General features: G+C 41.3%; 1 protein-coding gene across 4 annotated transcripts in view; it reads right to left on the reverse strand.

Moving 5' to 3' along the window:
* usp28 (ubiquitin specific peptidase 28) overlaps positions 1-21762 on the reverse strand; it is a 45021-nt gene that overhangs the window by 9438 nt on the left and 13821 nt on the right. For 2 of the 4 annotated variants that reach the window (XM_049593038.1, XM_049593041.1), the window contains exons 6-23: positions 19508-19594; positions 19288-19425; positions 17579-17646; positions 17415-17491; positions 17171-17319; positions 15602-15729; positions 15277-15372; positions 14760-14933; positions 14283-14491; positions 12854-12924; positions 12032-12260; positions 10715-11056; positions 10451-10590; positions 8017-8295; positions 6300-6395; positions 5325-5503; positions 3168-3246; positions 446-525 (exon numbers count right to left, since the gene is read on the reverse strand). In XM_049593038.1, the coding sequence (XP_049448995.1) occupies positions 446-525; positions 3168-3246; positions 5325-5503; positions 6300-6395; positions 8017-8295; positions 10451-10590; positions 10715-11056; positions 12032-12260; positions 12854-12924; positions 14283-14491; positions 14760-14933; positions 15277-15372; positions 15602-15729; positions 17171-17319; positions 17415-17491; positions 17579-17646; positions 19288-19425; positions 19508-19594 (2621 nt within the window). The remainder of the gene's footprint in view (positions 1-445; positions 526-3167; positions 3247-5324; positions 5504-6299; positions 6396-8016; positions 8296-10450; positions 10591-10714; positions 11057-12031; positions 12261-12853; positions 12925-14282; positions 14492-14759; positions 14934-15276; positions 15373-15601; positions 15730-17170; positions 17320-17414; positions 17492-17578; positions 17647-19287; positions 19426-19507; positions 19595-21762) is intronic. The other 2 variants (XM_049593040.1, XM_049593042.1) reach the window with 2 other exon arrangements.

Consider the following 21762-nt stretch of genomic DNA (forward strand, 5'->3'; position numbering starts at 1 on the left):
CACATACCCAAAAGTTTAACCAAATGGCATCACACAGTGTACCAGAGAGGGTTAAACATATTTAAGTATTCTCAGTTGTACTTGAAGGTTTGAACTTTCTCAAACCTTGCCACATAACGTTACTGCTGCATATCTTTTCTTATCTAACAAAGCCATCTATAAAAGATGCATTTTATCCATCCTGTTCTTCTGACTGGGCCAGCTGAACTTTAAAAATCCTGTTCCTCTCAACCACAGTCTAAGAAAATGAGTCGTACATCATTTGTAATATGAGGATTGTGTCTTTTTCTCTCTGCTGTATGTCCAGTATGATTATTATAACTCTGAAACTTCAGTGGTCAAGTTTCAGAGAACAAACACAAACAAGAAGATTGATATTGATCTGCAGAGGTGATCTGACACATGCTGGGGCCAGGCGGTGCAGTGATGAACGTTGGACACCTACTTCCCATGCTGGTAGTGTTCCAGTCCAGTCAGCAGGTAGACGAACACTGTTCTGAACAGCCTGTAGTCATCATGCCACTGCTGTGAGACAGAAAACAGGACAACAGACGATTATTTCAATCACTGTTTGCCATGTTTTTATATTGTCTGATCATGGAACTAAATACAGGCATTATTTCTTCTTCAGTTGTCATGTGGTTAGTCGGTGATTCCATTTCACTCCTCCTTCAAAGATAAAGCTGCCGATATTTGATATTTTTGTTCAACAAATCTCATGAAAAGACCAAAACGAACATTGCCTTAGTCCGTTTCTCAATACTTTCCAACTTCCCACCTCCTTAGTGGCTCTCAGCTTCACGTCAACAGGTTCCTACTGACAGAGTGACAGTGTTTTAAAAGAAGGCTCCATAGTTTCTAAAAACAGCTGGTCATTGTAGTTTTTAGAAAATGTTAGTTACTATGTTAACAGGAGTTGGGGACTATTTTCAACTGCGGACTTACTATATTCACAACAGCAGGATAGTGTATATGGGATAGAGCAGTGGTTCTCAAATGGATGCCATTTCAGGTGTGCTGTGGGATATTGTGATAACCACACATTGTTACTGCAATATTCAACTGGGCCGTTACAAAAAGCTAAATGAAAGACTTTCAATTGACTGTATCAGTATGTTGTGCACACCCATTTCCCAATAAAAAGGCAAACTCTACCTAAAAAAATAATTCAATTTAATTTTAAAAAACCTTCACGGGGGACCTATTTGTCGCTGTCTGTGCATTGGAATTATCAGTGTGTGACACATCTAAAGCCCTGATTGGCAGCCAGTGTGAGGGACGTTAATGTTTAAAAGGAGAAACCCGTGAGTGGGCAATGGATTGATTTATTGTGTGGAGCAAATTACAACAAAACACCAGCGAAGACAACCTACCACCGAAAGAAAAGAGAAAAACTTTTTTTTTTTTTTTTAAATTGTCTCATGTTGTGATAAGACTGATAACACACGTTATAGAGGCTACTGTGCACAGATATAAATACAGGTGTGCCTTGAGATTTTGGCTCGCCCTTTTTAGTTATCTATCTTATAGTGACTTTTTTCTGAAGTGATTGTTTTTTTCTTTTGTATTATATTTTGTTATAATTTCTTATCACATGTATATTGTTAGTTTGTTTTGTCTTTACAATGTAGTTTAAACTTTGAACTTCTCTTTCTAAGTAGTTTTTGGTAACCAAACTCCATTTCTCAGTTGTGGCATTCACCATGCACTGGGAAGATGCCTCCTTAAAGTGTGCCGCACTGCTGATCAGTTCACATATGCCGCTCCACTCAGTGAGTATACGTGCATTAACTCAAAACTAAATGTCGCGTGGGTGCTCATGCTAAAGAGGGAGCATGACACCCAGCCAAGGCTCTGGCTCACTGATGTCCTCCAATTTGGACAAAGAATGGAGGCCTAGCTGACTGCACAGAGGAATGCCCTTCATCAAGCTGTGGACACACACAGCACAGTTGACAGATGGATTGGTTGGTCTTGTCATGGTACTTGTTGAGTGCAGGAACATGACAGATTATCATTAGCCATCCACCTTTGGTGGTGTTTTACCATCTATAAATAGTGTGTGTGCATGCCCTTCAATTGCTTACGGCAAAAAAAGTTTAAAAACCACTGTGATAGAGGGTAAAACAGGAGTGGACTTTACTGTGTCCCATCCCACTTCCACAAAAAATACTTCCCGTCCTGAGAAAAACATAGAACATCACCAGATTCTGATGTTAAGGTTATAGTACACTAGTGTAGTATACTGGAGCCTATCCCAGCTGTCATTGGGCCAGAGGCAGGGTACACCCTGGACCAGTCACCAGACTATCACAGGGCTGACACATAGAGACAGACAACCATTCACATTCACACCTACGTACAATTTAGAGTCACCAATTAACCTGGACGGCTTACACGTCCTGCCTTTACATACACATACTAGTCTGGCAGTATGTGCTCAGATTTGGAGTGTTGTTTTTATCATTTTCTTGTTTTAATTTGCACTGCCTCTTGTCTGCCAATCAAATCAATGCCCATTCCTCTACGCAACCTGAGTGTGCCATGCCTGTGACCAGCCCACCACGCCAAGGCAGGTGGCCGTGTCATCAATCATAGAATTTATTTATTTTTTTGCTCCACTTGCCTGGTGTTTTTCAAACATATCAGATTCAAACTCTATTCAAATATAATTCCAGCTTGCTGGCACACAGCGAGGGAGAGACCAGCCCAGAGACAAAATAATGAAACGTACATGACGTCAGACGAAGCGTCAGACATCAAGCTACATTCAGTTGACAGCTCAAGAAAAGTAATTTGCCGTTATGTTATGGATGATTTTTCGAGATTATAGTAACAATTTCAATACAGAAAAAATTCCATGACTTTTAATGATCTTGACTAATTCCATGACTTTTCCAGGCCTGGAAAATGTGACTGTGACATCCCATGGTTTTTCTAGGCGCTCCATGACTGTGGGAACCGTGGGCGATGTCTTGCAGCAAAAGGTCATGTCAGAATAAAACCCGCAGACGGCGAGGACATAACCCAAATTACCAAATAATTAAAAGACAACAGAGACAGATTAATTTCCAGTGAAATTATTACAAAAATGGGACAGATTAAGCCCTAAAACACAAACAGTGTATCCCTAAAAGACAGAGGTTAGTGCATCTGTTAGACCGTACCAAGTACTCATCCATATCCATGTCCTCCGGTTTGATGAGGCGCAGCTTGGCTCGGGCTTCCCTCATGATACTGATGGCCCTGTGTGTACAGAAAGGACATACGAGTGCTGTAAGTTTACATCAGGGTGGATACAGAACTTTTACCATGTGCTGCAGGTCTCTGCTCTGGACACTAGATGGCATAATAGGCATGCTGTATAGGCCTTAAAGTGCTGCACCTCTGAGTAAAACCACACACATTTTCTGCACAGAAACCTCTCAAACATGATCTATTTCCTGTCTTTCTTTCAAGATTATTTCTGTGGGATGACATGCAGATAAGGGCCACAGGCTTGAATCAAACCCATGCCGCTGCAGCAAAGACACAGCCTTTGTACACGGGGCGCCCATTCTACCAGGTGAGCTACCTGACGCCACATCTGATTCCGGCAAATTAGTTTATCTCGTAATTCTTTTAACCTCCAGCGTACACGCGCAAAAAAGGGAATTATGCACATAACTCTGAAAACCTGAAGCTCATGTATCAACAGCAAGACTCCAGGCTGCTGAAGTCTCAGCATGATTTCACTGTTTTCACTCAAAAAGAAAATTTAAATCACTTTTTAGCAAAACTCAAAGCACAGATTGCATCATTTAGCACAGTTTGGTCACCCTGAAGACACTGGCCTTCAAAATGCCACATCCTAGCTCTGTTTAAACTCAACTGGCAAAACACTCCCATCATGTGTCAGAGCATAAAGGAGGCCATGAGACCATGTTGGGGGGAAAATGGTGCGGCAAAGAGAACAGAGAGGAACGACTATGAGAAAACATTTGTTTTGAGGCCAGTTTAGTCTCCTGAACATTTTACTGTGTTACAGTAACAAACAAGTATTTTCCCTTTTTTGTATTTGTGCACTGATTTCATCATTTCATCACCAGGACAGTCTAAACACTGTCTTAAAGTGCTGTAGTGTTTCTCATGTTACTCACAGTACCAGTGCAGTTACCGTGATTTGCCATAAGTGACTCTCTCATATCAACTTTTACAGTATGACTCTGGGAAGCTTTGTCTATCCAATGAGCTCCCATGTGCATTGTAATTGCTGTTATCCTATGTATGTACGTTAGAATTTATATATATATATATATATATATATATATATATATATATATATATATATATATATATATATATATATATATATATATATATATATATATATATATATATATATATATATATATACATATATATATATATATATATATATATATATATATATATATATATATATATGGTATGTTGGGATGATGGAGTGGGATAGGAGGGATGTATAGTAGCTGTTGTAAAGACTGACGCTTTCCTTTTTTCTTTGTTTCTATGAAAAGTAGCCCAACTAGTGTAAGAGACTATAATTTTGACAAATAAAAAGTATTAAAAAAATGTGCAGTGTACTGTATGTACCAAAAAAAATGCAGTCTATGTTGGGACACACACAAAAAAAAAAATCTTTAAGAAATGAGAAAAAAGGAAATAAATTCTACACATTTTTATACATCTGAATTCTGAATATGTTACATGGCCTCATGAAGCCAAATCATATATAACAATATTTTGATGGTAGTGTTTTAAATTTATCACACCAATGTTTAGTCTGCGACATCAGGGATCAGCATGCCCAGGACCCCTGCCTGCTGCCTAGCACAGAGTGCACCCAACTCTGATTCCTGCCTCTGCAGGTGGTGAGCCCACAGCCTCAATTATTCGGGCTGAGCCCCGCTGGGCTACAGGGAGGGCCCCAATGTCCCCATACAGGGCGAGGTACTCGAGGTCATATCAAAGCCCCTCCCCTGGGACCACTTTGCCTTGGGAGACCCTAGCAGAGTCTGTTAGCCTTGGACAACACAGCTCCCATGATCACAGGGACAACTGTTTAATTGGTGCTATGTCGGAGGTATTCATATGATTGTTGTGTGAATCATTTTGGTGTAAAGAATCAGTTTTGATTCCAGTGTTTCATTTTGCAAGAGAGTTTTGACTAAATAGTTATTTCTTTTCAGTTTTGTGTTTGAGCTACAATTTCAGAAAAACTGTGCCCTAACGATGGGGTAAAACTGGTATAGACTGATTTCCGAGGCTCACTGAGGGTCCATTTTTCTGCTATCTGCGTGTACCTCTCATCGAAGCTCAGGTTGCGGTCAGTAAACTGCTCCAGCAGCGTTCTCTCAATGATGCGATTGGGTGCCTTGTTCTGGAAGAAGTAGACTAGAGCGTGCTGCAGACGAGCGTCCTCCTGGGGTGTGGTCTCCTCCTGGGAGAGTTCATACAAGCGGGAATACTCCTCATGGAAGGCCTGAAGGAACAGTGGGAAACGTATCTTAGTTTTAATTATATTTTAATTCTCCGATATGCTCATAGTGAGCAAACATGTAACAGCACTGGATAGATTTTATTTGATGCAGCAACCTCTCAGTGACCGACCTCAGAATGACTCATACAAAAACTGAGTATGTTTGAGAGTTTTGGTGCGAACAGAGTTAAGACAGGCAGACATTATTCATTCGTTATGGGTTACCAAAGTTGAAAGTCTCATCAAAAATACACACAAACAAGTAAATTATTCGTATGAAGCCAAGTTTCTCCTCACATGAGGAGAAAATATGGATTTTTCAACTTAGACACTGGGAGACTATTTGCAATATTTTCTGTGTTTCTGAGTGTTTGCCGTGTTGTCATTAAAATGTTGGGAATATTGGATTTCATGAGTCAAAAGACAAGGTTAAAACGCTCATCTTGTTATTGACTTTGACCTTCCTGTATTTGGAATAGTTCATAAAAAAATCTGGTCTTCATCATTTATAGAAAGAAATCTTTAGCAGGCGTCTGATCCTCTATAGCTGCTTGTTGTTAACACAGTACATGCCGATGAATAAAGAAATTGCCTCGCAGCCAACAGGTACCTCACTATATGTGAATGTTTTTGTCTTTATGTCATGATTCTGATACATATGTGGGGAAAGAAAGAACTAATTGAATGTAGACGTGTAAATATTTCATGTTGGCTGGCAAACTATTTCAGAAAACGAGATTATTTGATTATGTTGTGGATGTGAGATGTGAGAACCTCCAGTATCCCTGCAGGGCCGTACCTTGATGAGGCCAGCCTCAGGGCCTTCCTTATCAAAAGTTTGCCTGGCCTTGGCTATGGCGAGGATGACGCCCTGCATCGCTGGAGTCAGCATCATCTATGAAATGAGTGTGAGGAGCAGAAACAAGAGTGAAGCAAACAGTTTGACAATTAAGGCTGCTTGTGATGTCTGCGGAAACATCTTGAACTTCCTTTACAATAAACTATGCAGGATTTTCCTAAACAACAATGTATAAACTCATACAAAAGATAATTCCTTACAATCATTATTCATTACCCATTAGAAGTGTGTGACGTATTCATCTGTAGAGACCCTGCCCTCTGCCTGTGTTATAAAAAGGTAGTGACCACGTGCCAGACCCTAACCCTAACCCTAACCCTAAGCAGCATGCATCCAAGAGGAAGCAACAAAAATCACAGACACAGCACCGGAAACATGCAAATATAAGAGGTGAAATGCCGATATGGGGTTGGCTTTCACTTTCCGTTTTGGCTGGCAATACTGTTTACAAACAGGAATCCTGCAAAGTATCTTTACCTTTAGAGTCAAAAATTAAAACTGCAAAACAGCAACAATCAAATGCATCGCTATAAGTTGTAAAAGAGCAGCAGGAAGATGAAATCACACACTCACAGGCTTTAATAATGATTTCTGTGTCTCAATGGTCAACCTTGGCTAAATTTTGAATTGATGTTGAACTATTAATCAGTCCGGTGGAGTCATAAATGTGAACTCCTGCCCAGAAGAGTGAGGGCAGACAGATCCTTTCTTCATTTTAAGGCTCTCCGACAGCAATTTTTACTTTTAGTTAAGGTCTTTTTTTTTTTACTGTGTTTTTTCACAGGTCCAACAAGAAAAAATAAGAAAGAAAAAACTTTACCACCCGCTCCACACACATTTATCCATTACACATAGGCAGATACCCCCAAAAGGAAAATAAATAACACAAATAAATTGGAATTAGAGAGACATTGGTGACATTGTCGTGCTGCCAGCTTCCATATTCTCAACAAAGGCTAAAAAAGGCTGCCAAAATAGTGTGACATTTCAAAGTACACCTTCTGCGAGTACATCTATTCTTCTCCAGTTTAAGATGTTACATGATTTCCCTGATCCAGTAACTACAGGAGGCCTACATTTTCCCTTTTCCACCAACATTAAACTGGTTCTGGTATAATTTTGCTACTTCTGTTTACTTACACTGTGCATGGTGCAACGCCCTCTGCTGATGACACATTCATGATTACAAAGGTTCTGTGCAAAACTGGTAGAAATGTGGACGGGTTCGCTGGATAGCACCAATATATCCAAGACCAGCTCAAGAACCAGAGCTTATTTGGTGGAAAAGAGGGATGTCTTGGGGCCAATGGCTCTTCAGTTTTTCAAATTATTTTAGAAAAGGTCTTGAAGATGGTTTGCCAAAATGTGTATAGCCTTGGACATGTCCAAAGTGGGCAGCAGAGTGGCTGGAGCCTGCCTGCATTGGTCACATGTTGGCTCTACTGGCTTAAATGTTATAAAGTCTGACTTTAAACCAATGCAGACACTGCACAATGTTGATTTGAATAACAGCATGCCTATGACATATCGAAGATGCATTTATCCTCAAATTTCACCCAGTTTAATTTATTTCTGGAGCCACTAACTTGAGATGTTCGCAAGTGCAGCTATGTTGTACGAGCTACTGACTTCATATTACATTATGGCACCTACTCACCTCCTCATTGTATCCATCAGCATCAGCTCTCACCATGATCCTGCCAACATTTGGGATCTCCACTTCTGAGACCTCATTCTCAGTCTGTCGCTGTCTAGCTGGGACCTCCTGCTGCTGCAACTCATCCTCCTGCTTTGCTTCATGTTCAGGAGCTTCTCTGGAAGCCTCCGGCTCGCCTTCAGCTTGAGGGCCGCCACCTGCTGCCTGTGTGTCATCGTTTTCCACATGGAGGTCAGGTGGTGCCTGGTTACTGAGCTCTGCTTCAGGGCCAACAGGAGTCTGATAGAGACAGATTTAACAAACTGCATACGACTATACCTTCTTTCTATTCTATCTATAATCTATAAGTGCTTATCCTGTTTAGGGCTCTGCATAGTGCACCTACACTAATCTACACCTCTGTATGTGTTACAAACACCTGTGAAACAAAGTGTATATATCTAAAAATGTCATACAGCATGTGCTTCTATTTTAACTCCACTCGGACAGTGAACAAATTGGCTCAGGGAGTGTGTGAAATTCAAAATGGCTACTTGTATCCAGTGAAAGGTTGGTATTATTATATCAGGGAGTCAGGGAGGGTCAGCAGACAGACTGCAGCTCAATACATTTGGAAAAACACTCACTTACATGTGACGAATCAGTGTGTCAGTGGGGCTCCTGACACCAATGGCAAGACAGAGTTATTATCTCAACTAAATTACCAGTTTATTTAATGTCACTTAACAGAACAGCCCACAATAAATGTTTGATGGTCATGTAGCACCCAATAGTGTAATAATTTCCTGAAAATGTAATAATATGTGCACTTGACTCAATCGAAAATGTAATAAACCCCAATAATAACCTTATAAAACAAAAGTTGTTTCGTTGGATTGCGGTTAGTTTCAGGAGGTAGTGTTTTGTTGGAAATCTGTGGTATAGACCATTTAGAAAAGAGTCACCTGGGGTCTCCTGTGCTGCTCAGAGGCTTATCTGATCTGGAATTCTGGATCGTTAAGCCCAGTTCAGACCAAAGATTCCCCACAAGACAAGTTGAAAAAGGCAATTGCAATGTGCCGTTCTACAACGTTTTATAAACCTGCCAGTTCACACCAATGCAACTAGATGAGATCTCTAGTGAACAACTCTCTGTACTTCCGTTATGATTTCCAGCTTCTCAGGTTTATTTTGTGGCTGAATATAATTTGTAGTTTCTTAAAATCTTTATGAGGATAGTGATAGTGAGATACTGGCTACGGCTGCATTTGTAGAAGAGATGAAATGCCGAAAAACAGAAACAAAAAGAGCATCAGATAGACTGTATTCATAATAAATACTCCACGATAATATAGATAACCTGCGCCAATTAATCAGTCAGTGAGGATGTGTGTGTGTGTGTGTGTGTGTGTGTGTGTGTGCGGGGCATAAGTACATATAGCAAGCAGCAGCGACCCACCGACACCGGCACACTGTGAGGACGCAAACAGAGGACTCAGTGGGGACGGAGCACCTGCTGCAGCAAGCCAACACGCCGTCTGCGGTCATTTTGACTTGACCAGCAGACTTCACTACAAGCTGATTGGCTGTTGAAACAGGTGACATGCTTTAAAACCAGTCATCTGCGATTTGACCAGCTGAGCTGCAGGTGACACCATCAGCCGGCTTGAGTCGAGCTCAGACCAAACCAGTTCACACTGCTGAAACATTTCTCTGCAACGTTCTGAAACGGTTTCATCTCATCGCTAATCATTGGTCTGAGCTGGGCTTTCCATATGGTGGTCTCCAAAGGAGGCAAGTCTGTCACCCTCTCAAGGAGACCAGGATGTAGGTGCACGTCCTTGAGTTTCTGCACATGTGTCATTGGCTGTATGGTGCTCAGGGTCTGCGCTTTAACCCAGTGGTCACTCTCTGATTTCAAATCAAATGTGTATAACAGTCTTAGATTGTTAAAACACAAAACGTAGAACTCTGGACAGAAAATGAACATAGTATTATCCCTCACGTATTACATCATCAGTTCTGGGAAAATAAAACACATTAAAGTGTAATAAATTCTCAATAATAACTACATTTTTTAGGAGATCATTACATTCTTGGGTGCTACAGGTCATTTTTGCATTCTGTAGTGCATGGCGTTGTATTGGTCTGCATTGGTGTTCCTAATATTTTGACCACAACAAAAACTGAAAGCGATGAAGTGAAAGTTATATGATGTGCCCCCAAACAAGCTCCTGACTATTAAACCGATAAAGTGATGGCAGTAATTACCCCTAACCTTTGGTTCATCGGTGCATTACTCCGTCTAACATTAAGCCTGGATCTGTGCTGCTATGCAAGTGGTGGAATGGGATCCTTGACCCAGATGTACACACTCTATTTATGTGGCCTAAAATTTCTGACCCATATTCCACAGAGGGGGAGTGGGTGGGTGATGTGTCACAGACTTGCCCACCTGACTCTGAAGCTCCTTCTCAGCAGAGGTGGAGCTCTGGCTTGGCTCCAGGGTGTCAGTGACTGCCGCACTGCTGGTGTCGTCTGGCTGGCAGCCGGCGCCCTGTGATGGTGGTGGGGGTGGCGTTAACTCTGATTCTTCTGGGGTCAAAAAGAGAAAGAGAGAGGAGACAGGCTGTGAGTGGACACACATGACTGTGATGAAAAGTACTGTTAAGTAGTTATATTTTTATTGTTTCCTCTTCTCTCATCGGCACATACAGACCTTCAGGTTTCTCTGAGGAATCAGGCTCTGGCTCTGGCTCCTTCTCTGCTTCTGGCTCTGGTTGTGGCTCTGAAGAAGCTCCCTGGTCCGGCTCTTCAGTAGCTGGTCCTGACTGGGGTGCTGGCTCGACAGGTGTTTGCTGTGTATTTTCAGGACTGGGGTTTGGGGGCTCTGTAGACGCTGTTGACTCTCCCTGTGGCGCTGCGGTCTGGCAGAACTGCTCCTCCCATTCACTGAGCTCCTGCTGGAACCAGCGGTTATCTTCGTGGACGTAGCGTCTGAGGACAGGTGGCAGGGAGTCCATGCCATGCAGCACCTGGCCTGTCTCATCATCTGTGTCTTCTGGGTGGATGGGGGACAGTGTCAGTTCACAGATAATTAGAAATAGTTTAGAAATTACCGTAGAATAAATTAATTATTGTTATACATACTTGCAGTTTTCAATAGGCTAATGTTAATACATATTTACACAATGGTTAAATACATAAGAGGACTGTGCTTATACTGTTCTGGTTTCTAACATGATGGAATAGCCTGCTTCTCAATATCAGGATACACCTTTCATGCACTAAAAGACTTAAAATACTTCTTAAACGAGACCAAAGTCTGACACCCTCTCACATCTTAAGATTGGGCTTCTTTCACAAATATCTTCCGGAGTGTTTTCTAAAAATTGGTCTGAAGAAATGTCCTCAGAAAAATCTACAGCAGATTCAAACGGCAGAACTGTTAACACCAGTGTTCTTATAATGATGAATCCCACTGTCCTCGTAAGTTAGAAGTGTGTGCCAGTTGATCCTAATTGCCCCGCAAATCCCCATATAAGGTTATGAGACCGCAGGGCTGTGTGCACACACAGAAAGTGAAGAGGAAGACGAAGCTGAGCAAATTAAGTCAAGAATGCCTGACTGAAAGTCTGAGGAGGGTGGAGCACCAGATGCCAAACATTAAAAAAACATCTGTTTTGAAGTGGAGGTGCTTCTGCAGAAAGTGAATGCTAAATGAGACGAGTTTTATTTAGTAGTGTCAGGAGTGGGTGTAAAATAACACAAAAAGATGCATGGGATGCTAAAAATATGTGTTTATCAACCACCTGATCTGCAAACTGTATCCACTACAGTTGCACAAATGTGAGGACTGGGGACAGAGACAAGCACTGTGAGAGAGTCAGCACACACCACAGTTTACTCCTACTACATTTTGTTTCTCCTTTCTGCAGTGCCACTGCAATAATCCAATATACCCTCTAAAATTATTTAAGGTTAATCTCATCTCATCAAATTGAATCAAACAACTGAAACACACTCAGAGATGTACCTGTGATGAGATAGGGTAGCCTGTCATCAATGTACATCAGGCAGTAGGCACTGGCGTTGGTCATGCCCCCGAATGAGTCTCGCTCCAGCTCCTCCCATGATGACTCAGTGATGCTTACATCGTTGTACTTCATCCAGCGCTGGTTGGCATGGTCGTAGATGTAGGCCCAGTAATGGCCTGCTGATGCCTGGCCTTCATGGACGAGCACCGCATGGAGTCTGTAGGGTGCCTTAATAAGAGCAGAGTGGGAGACAGCACTGAATCCCAGCTGTATAAAACACTGAAGCCCTGTAACACTGGCATCCGATATCCGAGTACTGAGATGTGATTGTTTTTCACCGTTTCATCACTACTGCAAATGCAGTTGTAGCCACTATCACTATGTATCACTATCCTCATTCATATTTTAAGAAGCTGTAAATTATATTCAGCCACAAAATAAACTCGAAAAGCTGGAAATCAGAACAGAAGAACAGAGAATTGTTGCATTGAGATGATACACCACCTCATCTAGTTGACTTGGTGTGAACCTGCAGGTTTTTAGAACGTTGCAGAACTGCGCATTGAAAGTTGTTGCCTGTTTCAACTCGTCTCGTCGTGAATCTTTGGTCTGAGCTGGGCTTTAAATCCACTGTAGTGTGATATTAATCTGACAGGTTCTTATTTGTATTCTGTTCTGTTTACATTACATTATTTTCTGTTTCTCCACAGAGATCAATAAAGTTTCATCCAGTCTCAGCTGCTGCTCTCTCTGCAGCTGTAGATGTAAAACGTAATTGAATTGCTGTTTGCCAGAGTGAATTAGTTGAATGTAAGTCTTACCTGGCAGAGACTGTTGTCTGAGTACATGCCCTCCAGCATCTGAGTGAGCCTGTCGATGCTGGCCTTTAGCTCTGGCGCACACACACACACACGCACACACACACACACACACACACACACAACAAAACAAAACAAAACAAAAAGAAATGAATTTCTCATGTTTTTATTCTTTTACCTATTATTTGATTCATAACGGGAAAGTTTGGAGGAGCCGGGTTAAATTCAGAGGAATACAACTCAGCAATTCCCACATGTTATAATATATTACCTGGGATTCTTTTTTGGTTCAGGTGTGCAGCTCTGAACCAGTGGAGACTATTTCCCATGGTGCGCTGAAGTTCTTGCCTCATTTGCACCACTTATTTATATTTATATTTATATACCAGGTATTTTGGTGCGACCAAGTGGGAGAAGAAGTGCAACAGAAAAAAGTGCCTTTGGCAAATCAGGGGCTCATTGCAATCTCACTGTCAAGACTGACCTCGTTCTGCACCATCTGCTGTTACCAGTTGTTTGTGTTGCATTTATACCAAGTGGCAACCTGTGGGGCTGAGAAATGAAGCAAAAGCTGGCATTCCTCTAATGGCCACTTGAGTTTGGCCCCAGAATCCAGCCAGTCCCCATAGACCCCCATGTTAAAATGCTAAATGTTACGCAAAATTAAGAGCAGGCCGCTTTGGGCGACAGGCTGCCACCCCTTCCTCCACAGTGCCAGCCTCTCGCCCAAATATGCTCACTTCTGGCTCTAGAAAAGTGGGATGGCGACAACCGAAATGCTGAGTCTACAAACCAGCGGGTGACGTCACAGTAGCTACGTCCAAAATGTTTATGATCTATGAGCAATACAGTGCTCTAATCCAGTGGTTCCCAACTGGTGGGTCAGGGTCCAAAAGTGAGTCTCGGGGCCATTCTGAATGGACTCGCAAACGTGTCAAGTTTGTAAAAAACACACTTTATTTTTAAGTACAGTGAATTTCCAGCACAGAGCTTTTATTTTGAAGTATTGTTTCCCGATAGCTACTTGACAGAGATGGCAAACGAGCTCAAGGACATGGCCAAACACACGTATGACGCCAAACGTATTAAACTGTGTGGACCTTGAACTAATGAGAAAGGAGAAATCTGGACCCTGTGGCTGGACCAGTTGGGAACCACTGGTATAATCAATATTTTTGTATAAACAATTGATAGAATTACTATGTGTATTGTATACACGTCACTTATCGTGAGGAAGGAACTCAGAGTTGTCACCCTGTTCCGCTGTCCCTCTCAGCTCTCTGCAGCATTTTAGCGCCTTTCAGTTCATTGTTCTGGTTTTAAGCACCATAACTTTAATATTTCAGTTCACTCTCACCGCACTCATCAACGCTGTAGCCAGCTAAACCTGATAACCATCTGTTAACCATCTATCACTATTGCAATAGCATACCATTTATGTCATTCTCTACTTCGGTCCTCCAACGCTGCAGGCAGGTCTTCACAAAGTGCAGCTCCTCTTCAGTGATGCTGTGGGGGGCTGGATGTGGTGGGCAGTCAATGGGGTGTCTGCACTGGGTGAAGGGCTTGTATATAGGAGTCCGCTGGCAACTGGAAACACTGGAAGCCAGGCCCTCTGATGAATCTGTATCTCCAGCTTCACTGAGGGAAGCAAGAAAATCATCAAAGGCCTGTAAATAAATCCAGTATGTTCAATACTGTAAGTGAATATTCTTTTCATTAAACAAATGTTATTCTCTTCAAGGAGATTAATATCAGACAAACAAGATGTAAAGAATTACTTTTTTCAATTTAACCCCAAATATTAGTATCATCAGCATAGAAAGAGGCATTAGGTATATGAATGATATGCTGTGAGTGTAAAAGTCTGTAGATATCTGTATATGTTACACTGCTGTGTCTACTCAACCTGTTGTCTGTGGAGATGGGTTCACTGAGGGGGTGGTTTGCAGGAGTTGGAGAAGCTGGTCTTAGATCTTCAGCTGGGGAAACACTCGATGGCTTGGTGGTAGCGAACTCCAGCACAAACTGCAGCATGTCAGCCAGAGGATACTTGGCAGGTCCCGAGCCATAGTTTTTGTAGCTGTGATTAAGAACAGAACACCTTGAGTATTTCATTTTATTGGACCAGTCCACTGAGATTCAAAATGTTTTTAAGGGAGTCCTGGCCAAGACATCAGCATGAAGAATTTCGCAGAGAAGAACAAAGAGACTAAAAACACACCAGCAAAACAAGCAGCGTTCAGTAACCACATATGTGCATTCAGTGGTCAAAAAGTCCTTAATCCTGTATACTCATGATAGAATCTAGTTTACGGTGACTCTGTAGCTGACACCAACATGAGAGAACATTAAAAGCACTTTCATCAAAGCAAGTGTGGGATTTGTGGATGCTTTTTAAAGTCATGTCTCAGCAGTTAACTTACCACTCAAGTTTCTGTTGAAGGGCTGCAAGTTGCTCTTTAAGTTTCTTTACTTCTACTCTCCTCTCATGGGTCTGTTTTATGTTTTTGTGCAGATATCTGGACACAGGAAAAAAACATCAGGCAATCCCCAGAGATTTGTTTAAATGTTTAAATAGACAGATAACAGCTTCAATTATTCTTCCCTCCTATAATTGATGGCATAATGGCCTATATGTTCTTTAAAGTTATCCCCATTCCTACTTCAGAAGCTTATTCTATGGTGTTGGAATGAGTAAAACTGAATGAACGTGCACATCTATGGCTGCGCTGTTCGTACAAAGCTCACCTGTCCATATAAATGATTTGTGAGAACTCCAGTTTCTTGTGGATCTTTTCAGGACGACCAAGCTGGGTGTTGAATTCAAATCTGGACAGTTCAAATGTCAAGACTGGTGGTAGCTTTTTGAACCATCTCTGCAACCAAGAGAAAATACGATCGTCTTTGCAAATAATCAACATCTACAAAATACTTTCGGGACTGTTCTTTAATTATCAGAGGAGGGGGGTGGCTGGGGTTTTTGACCCTCCCTAAAGCGACAAATATTCTTCCTGGCGGACGGTGATGACCCTCCCTCCACCATTAATTAGTGATTAGTTTTCTAAGACCTACCCTTTGATGTTTGAAAGGTAAAGGTTAAAAGTTGAAAATGAAATTCGGAGCTGAAAAAAGCCTTGGTTCTTCTTGTCCTGCATGCTGGTTAGTTCATGCAGAAGGTTTATTTATGAGCAAATTTTAAAGGAGACATAGATTTTTTTTATGAAATATCACTAGTTAAGGCTCAGATTTGTTTGTTTTTCTCTGACGTAAGGCTTCATCGCACATGATGTGTCCAATGACAGAAATTTGCAAATTTCTTTATTAAAAGACATTAATAAGAGAGTTTAGTTTTGTGTTATCTGAAGTACAGGATATATTAATTTCCTCTATTACACTCTATTACAAGGTAAGATTAGTGAATTTTATATTATGGCCAAAGGAGATCATTGATCTTTCCCAACCCTTTTAAAGATGTGGGAAAGAGATCTGGGGATGTTTTAGATTAGAATACCTGGTTAAACATTTTCCATTTACAAGTAACAACATCAAGGAAACTAATTTTACGTCTATCCATAAATAATTCTATCTCACTCCCATAAAAATGCATAAAATTTCCAAGGACAATACACCTAACTGTCCGAGATGCAAAACTGACGAACGAACATTCATGCGATGGCATCTGGCGATGTCATCTGTTAAAACAAATTCTGAAATTTGGTTCATTCATTCACAACATCACTCCTGGAAATAACATTTAACTGAAATCCTTGTTTGTATAAAATGATATGCCAGATTCCCAATCACATCTGAAAAAATGCAGAATATTAATGACCATAACATACTTAGCAAAGAGATGTATACTTCTATCTTGGAAAAATGAATCACCTCCTTCTTTTCAGCTATTCCTGGACCAAGTACCAGAATTCCTACCACTAGAGAGACTGACCTGACCACTATTTTCTTTCTTTTCAAGAGGAGATCAATAATGAACTTGGACCTGGACTTCTGTGGCCTAGAGCCTTTATATACACATCATAAAGTGGGGACTATTAAGTGTTGTTACCATTCATTTTGTCACTGCTTTCTCTATTTTGCTCTGTTTGGCTTTGGTTTGTTTAGTGCAGTTTTAAGTCCTTCATCTGCAATGCAATTCAATGTAATTTATAAAGCCCAGTATCGCAAATCATAATTTGCCTCAGAGGGCTTTACAGTATACGACATCCTTCGGTTCTTGGACCCTCACAGCCACTAAGGAAAAACTCCCCCCCAGAAAAAAGACCTTTAATGGGGAGAAAAAATTGTAATGAAATTGTTCACCTCACGACCAGATGTGGTGCTGTGATCTGACAGCACAGACTCAATCTCCTTCTCAACCATAGCGCCTTCTAGGCATTCGTCCAGGTTGTTGAAGCCGTTGACTTGCAGGGGGTACTGGCCAAACTGCTCAATATTACACAACGTCTTACCTACGCAGAGTCAGAGTCAGAGTCAGAGGGTGAGTGATTGAGAACAGAATTCATATTGTTTGTCACCGTGACAATAACTCTCACGAAAGTCATACCCTCGTGTCTTCTTTCTGTCACAAAGGTGCCATAGAAAAGCTGGACCATGGGGTTTTGTTGTTTGTCTTGTCTGCTACTAAAAGCAAAACATGACATCATATTTATGTTATTTAGTAAACAAAGAGACAAGAACTTAGACAACTGAGACAAGAAAATAACTTACTCAGTGGCAGCCAGCTGAAATGCATCCTCTAGCCAGTCCAGCAGTTTGTGGGAAAACTCACTGACATCCTGCAATAAACACATTAGAAGAAAAATATCAGTAAAAACAAATGTCCTCTATATATTGCCTCAAGGTCAAAGCTAAAATAAGATGTGTAGTTGTAACATTAAAGGACAGAGTTAGGGTTAAGAATCAATATGTCACATCATGAGTTCATTCATGACCTCAGAAACAGTATATTTTGACAAAAAATATTAACTAAAGGTCCATTTTTCCAAAGGTTTCCTCCTGATCTTAACATCTGGCCAAGACAATTGTCCTCTTCACACCCCATCAGTACACACACCAGAAAGGCAGTTAAGACACGGGTCCTCCCATTACAAGATGCAGTCTGTTTTGGTTCAGGCACGATCTCGTTCCACTTTTATCCTCCCAAAACACAAACAAAAGCCTCACAACCTTGTAGAAAATAAGCGAGACAGAAATGAGAGAGACAGGAGTGAGCAAAAAACTAAAAGATCATTTATTACTTGGTCAGTATTTCAGAGGACGCTGTGTCACTCAACATGGGAGCATCAACCCTCTAACAAAATCTATTCACAGGACAAGCCTCTTGAGACACATCATCTCTTTTTAAAGGGGGTATTTATGTTTTTCTATGTGCATGGGCGCACGTTTTGTTTCAGTATTTGGAGATACACTTATTAAGCAGGAGGGGCGGCACAGTGATGCAGTGGCTAACACTGTGGCTTCACAGCAAGAGGGTCTGGGTTTAAACCCACCGGCCAGCAGGTAGAGTCTGCATGCCTATCTCCCCTTGTGTCAGCAAGGGCTTTCTCCGGGTTCTTCAGCTTTCTCGCACAATCCAAAGACACACGGGTTAGATTAATTGGTGACTGTAAACAGCCCACAGGTGTAAATGTGAGCATTAATAGCTGTCCGTCTCTATGATCCCTTTTATACCTGGTATTAACATGTGTTTTGGGTGATCCAATCGCAAGTGGACAGCGTTAATTCAAGTGTAAACAACCGCCAATCACTCAAACTACTTGCAGAGGTGGTCTGGGACGCATTTGACCATGTTTTGTAGTATAAGCACTAATGTATCCTCATGTTTTCCCAACAAGGACTACATCATCAGTGCAGAACATGGTGGTTGTTTTGGTGACAGTGCGCCCTATTTTATGTCGAGCTGGACGAAGAGTTGTTAGACCACTGCATGTTTTTGGCCTTTATTGTACAGGACAGACTAAGTGTGAGGGGGGAGAGAGAGGGGATGATATGCAGCAAGGGGGCATGGGCTGGAATTGAACCCACAGCCTGTCTCTGTGGGACGTCCACTCAACCCAGTAAGCTACTGGGCGCCCATGACCCTCAATTTTTTGGCCCAAAGGATGGAGACTTGCTGGATTCTGCGGATAGCGATATCTCCAGCTGTACTGACACAGCAGCTAACATGACTAGCAAGCATGCTACAGAGCAGCTAACAAAAATGCGTACGTAAAAACTCATCCACTAAACAAAGCAAACCACAAAATGACAAATAGTAAACAAAATAATAAAGCTATTTTCATTGCATAATTTCATGATTATTATATTACTATATTGGTGCCTCTGCCTGGAGCCTCATCAACAAATGGGAGGCCCCCTATACTTTAAGTGGACCTTAAGTTAAGATTTTTTGTCATAAGACAGGAAACATATAGTACCTGTTGGGCCTCACTAGTCCTGAAGGCGTCTCGCAGTAACTCCACGGCAGCAGAAGGATCCACAAACCTGCGAGTGGAGCCCATCATGAGGGCAAACAGACAACGCAGCTCCTGCATGAAAGCTATGTTCCTCTTGTCCTTTGAACACAAGCTCAGAGTCAAACTTTTGTGAAAGTGGCAGAGAAACCAACTTTTGTGCTGATGACAGTAGTTTACTCACAGAATGGCTCTTACACTTCTCCAGTATTCTCTCAGACAGATGGTAGTTGAGAACCAGCCTCCTGAACACAGGCAGGTGGAACAGTGACTGCAACAAGACAACAAAACAAGAACCATTAATGAAGCTCTCCAGTCATGGTCAGATGTGGGAGATTAGATGGTTCCTGTACAGCAGGGTCGGCCTTTGTTTCACTGTTATAATCATTCAAAAGCAAAAGCAGCATGTGTATACATTCAGTAGGCTTTATCTTCAGTAGCTAGCTAGCTAACCCTACACTTTTCAGGGTTTGATTTTGGTTTTGGAACAGGGAAGAAACGTAAATCTTTTTCCAACCTTTCCAGGTAACGAGTGTCATTAATACACAATGTGCCCCAGGCACAACATTTAGCTCCAAATCCACAAAACCAGCCTGAAATCTGAAATGACTGCATTAGAGTCAATGGAGTACAGCTGTGTTGTTGTCGGACCCTGGTCTGAGCTGGCCAGATGCTACGTTATGACTGGCCAGTCTGCCTCCAGAGGGGCGGGATGTAGCGAAGGGGCAATCAAAAGCCTGGTCCTACATTTTGTCAAATAAAGACCTGTCTCTATTAGAGGCCTGGTCTGGTTGCAAAGCAGTTCATTTTTGTTATAGAAGTTCTTCGGCTGTATAAAACCGGATTGTTGGCTACGTCAAATTATATGTCCATTCCTCGACTACTCTGTAAGTTATTCATAGTCCTTTAGTCCATAAGGGTCCTCAGATCAAAAGAATCAAAAGGGTTTTTCCATAGAAATTGATCCAAGTTGAGAGTCTTGTTTTAATAGGATATAGTGGTGTTGTGTCCATATACTGGGTGCCGAAATCCCCAGGTGTTGTAACACTCTCTGTCTAATGTGCTGTCAGTCAGTGCTAGATCAAATGAATGATTCATAATTGATATGTTATCTAAAGCCTAATTGTTATACAATTAATATTCATACTGGTTCAAATAAACAATTTGGCTGTATATTATGATCTTTGCTGAGCAACAGCTTTGTGTGAGGAATTAAAGGCCTGTCCCAAATACAGGCCTGTTGATTTCAGTGATTTAAGCAAATAGTAGCCCGGGCTACGAATAGAAGTATTATGGTATATGCCAAAATTGGCTCCAATCACTAATAAAATCAAATAAAAATATTTCTTTAGCTTCAGGGATGTAACAAAGAAGATACCAGTGTCTCAGAAACTTTTGGAAAATGTTTTGAAAGACGTTTCCAGAATTTAAATGTATTTCTTCTTTAATTTTACAAAAAATACTCGAGCACACAAAGCACACCACTTTGTTATAAGATACTTGTGTTCGTCATGATAAACTAAATGCATTAATACCAGTCAGTTACTCTCGTGTCGTGTGTGGTGGTGAGTGGAGCTTCTGAGCCCTTATGAATATCTTTATACATATTTCCATTTCAGGAGGAAATTCAATTATGGCTTATCTCAGTTTTACTGTAATTTATACCACAAAGGATAATAGAGGGAATATGAGCCGACAACTGAATCATGTGGTCACTCTGCCTCAATCTGATAGCATAATTACTTTTTAAGGCGAGCCTGCTTTATCAAGACTCAGGCTCTGTTGGATCTACAGCAATCGGCTCAATTGTAACAAACAGTATCGACACCAGCGAAAAAAATAAACAAAAGGCTATCATTTGAACGCCATTAGTATTCAAACAACACTGCCTCATTTTCCCATTTCTATTCCCAGATAATAACCCCTGTCCTTTGGGGGTTTCACTCCTACATCAATGCAGAAGCATATCTGAGTTCAACAGAGACAAACAATTACTGTCTGCTTTCTGTCCGTTCCAGGCTCATACTAGGAAGTCCACTGCTCGCTCCATCATCACATCACTCGCTATTTAATTATCCACACAGCCTGTGCATCTCAATGAGGGCTCCAGTTTCTGCCGGGCCACCTGATAGGCCTGGCTAAATTCAGACTGGAATGGACTTGTAATAGAATTAGCACCTCAGAGAAATACTGCATGCTCCGTTTTGGCAGAAACACCTTTTTGTTGTCTCTCTGATGTTTTTAATAACTTTATAAAGATGACATAGAGTCAGTGAAAAGATGTGATTGAAAGGAGCTCTCTCTGTTTCAGCTGTCAGTTTAAAAACATGTGATGGGAGGTCATTTTGAGCCAGGTCACTGAAAACACAGAAAACTAGTAGTAAATTAACCACATGTACATTCATTTTAAAATGGAAAAAAACCTCTAAGTTGTGAAAT

This window comes from Epinephelus fuscoguttatus, linkage group LG12, assembly GCF_011397635.1.
Source record: "Epinephelus fuscoguttatus linkage group LG12, E.fuscoguttatus.final_Chr_v1".
NCBI lineage: Eukaryota > Metazoa > Chordata > Actinopteri > Perciformes > Serranidae > Epinephelus > Epinephelus fuscoguttatus.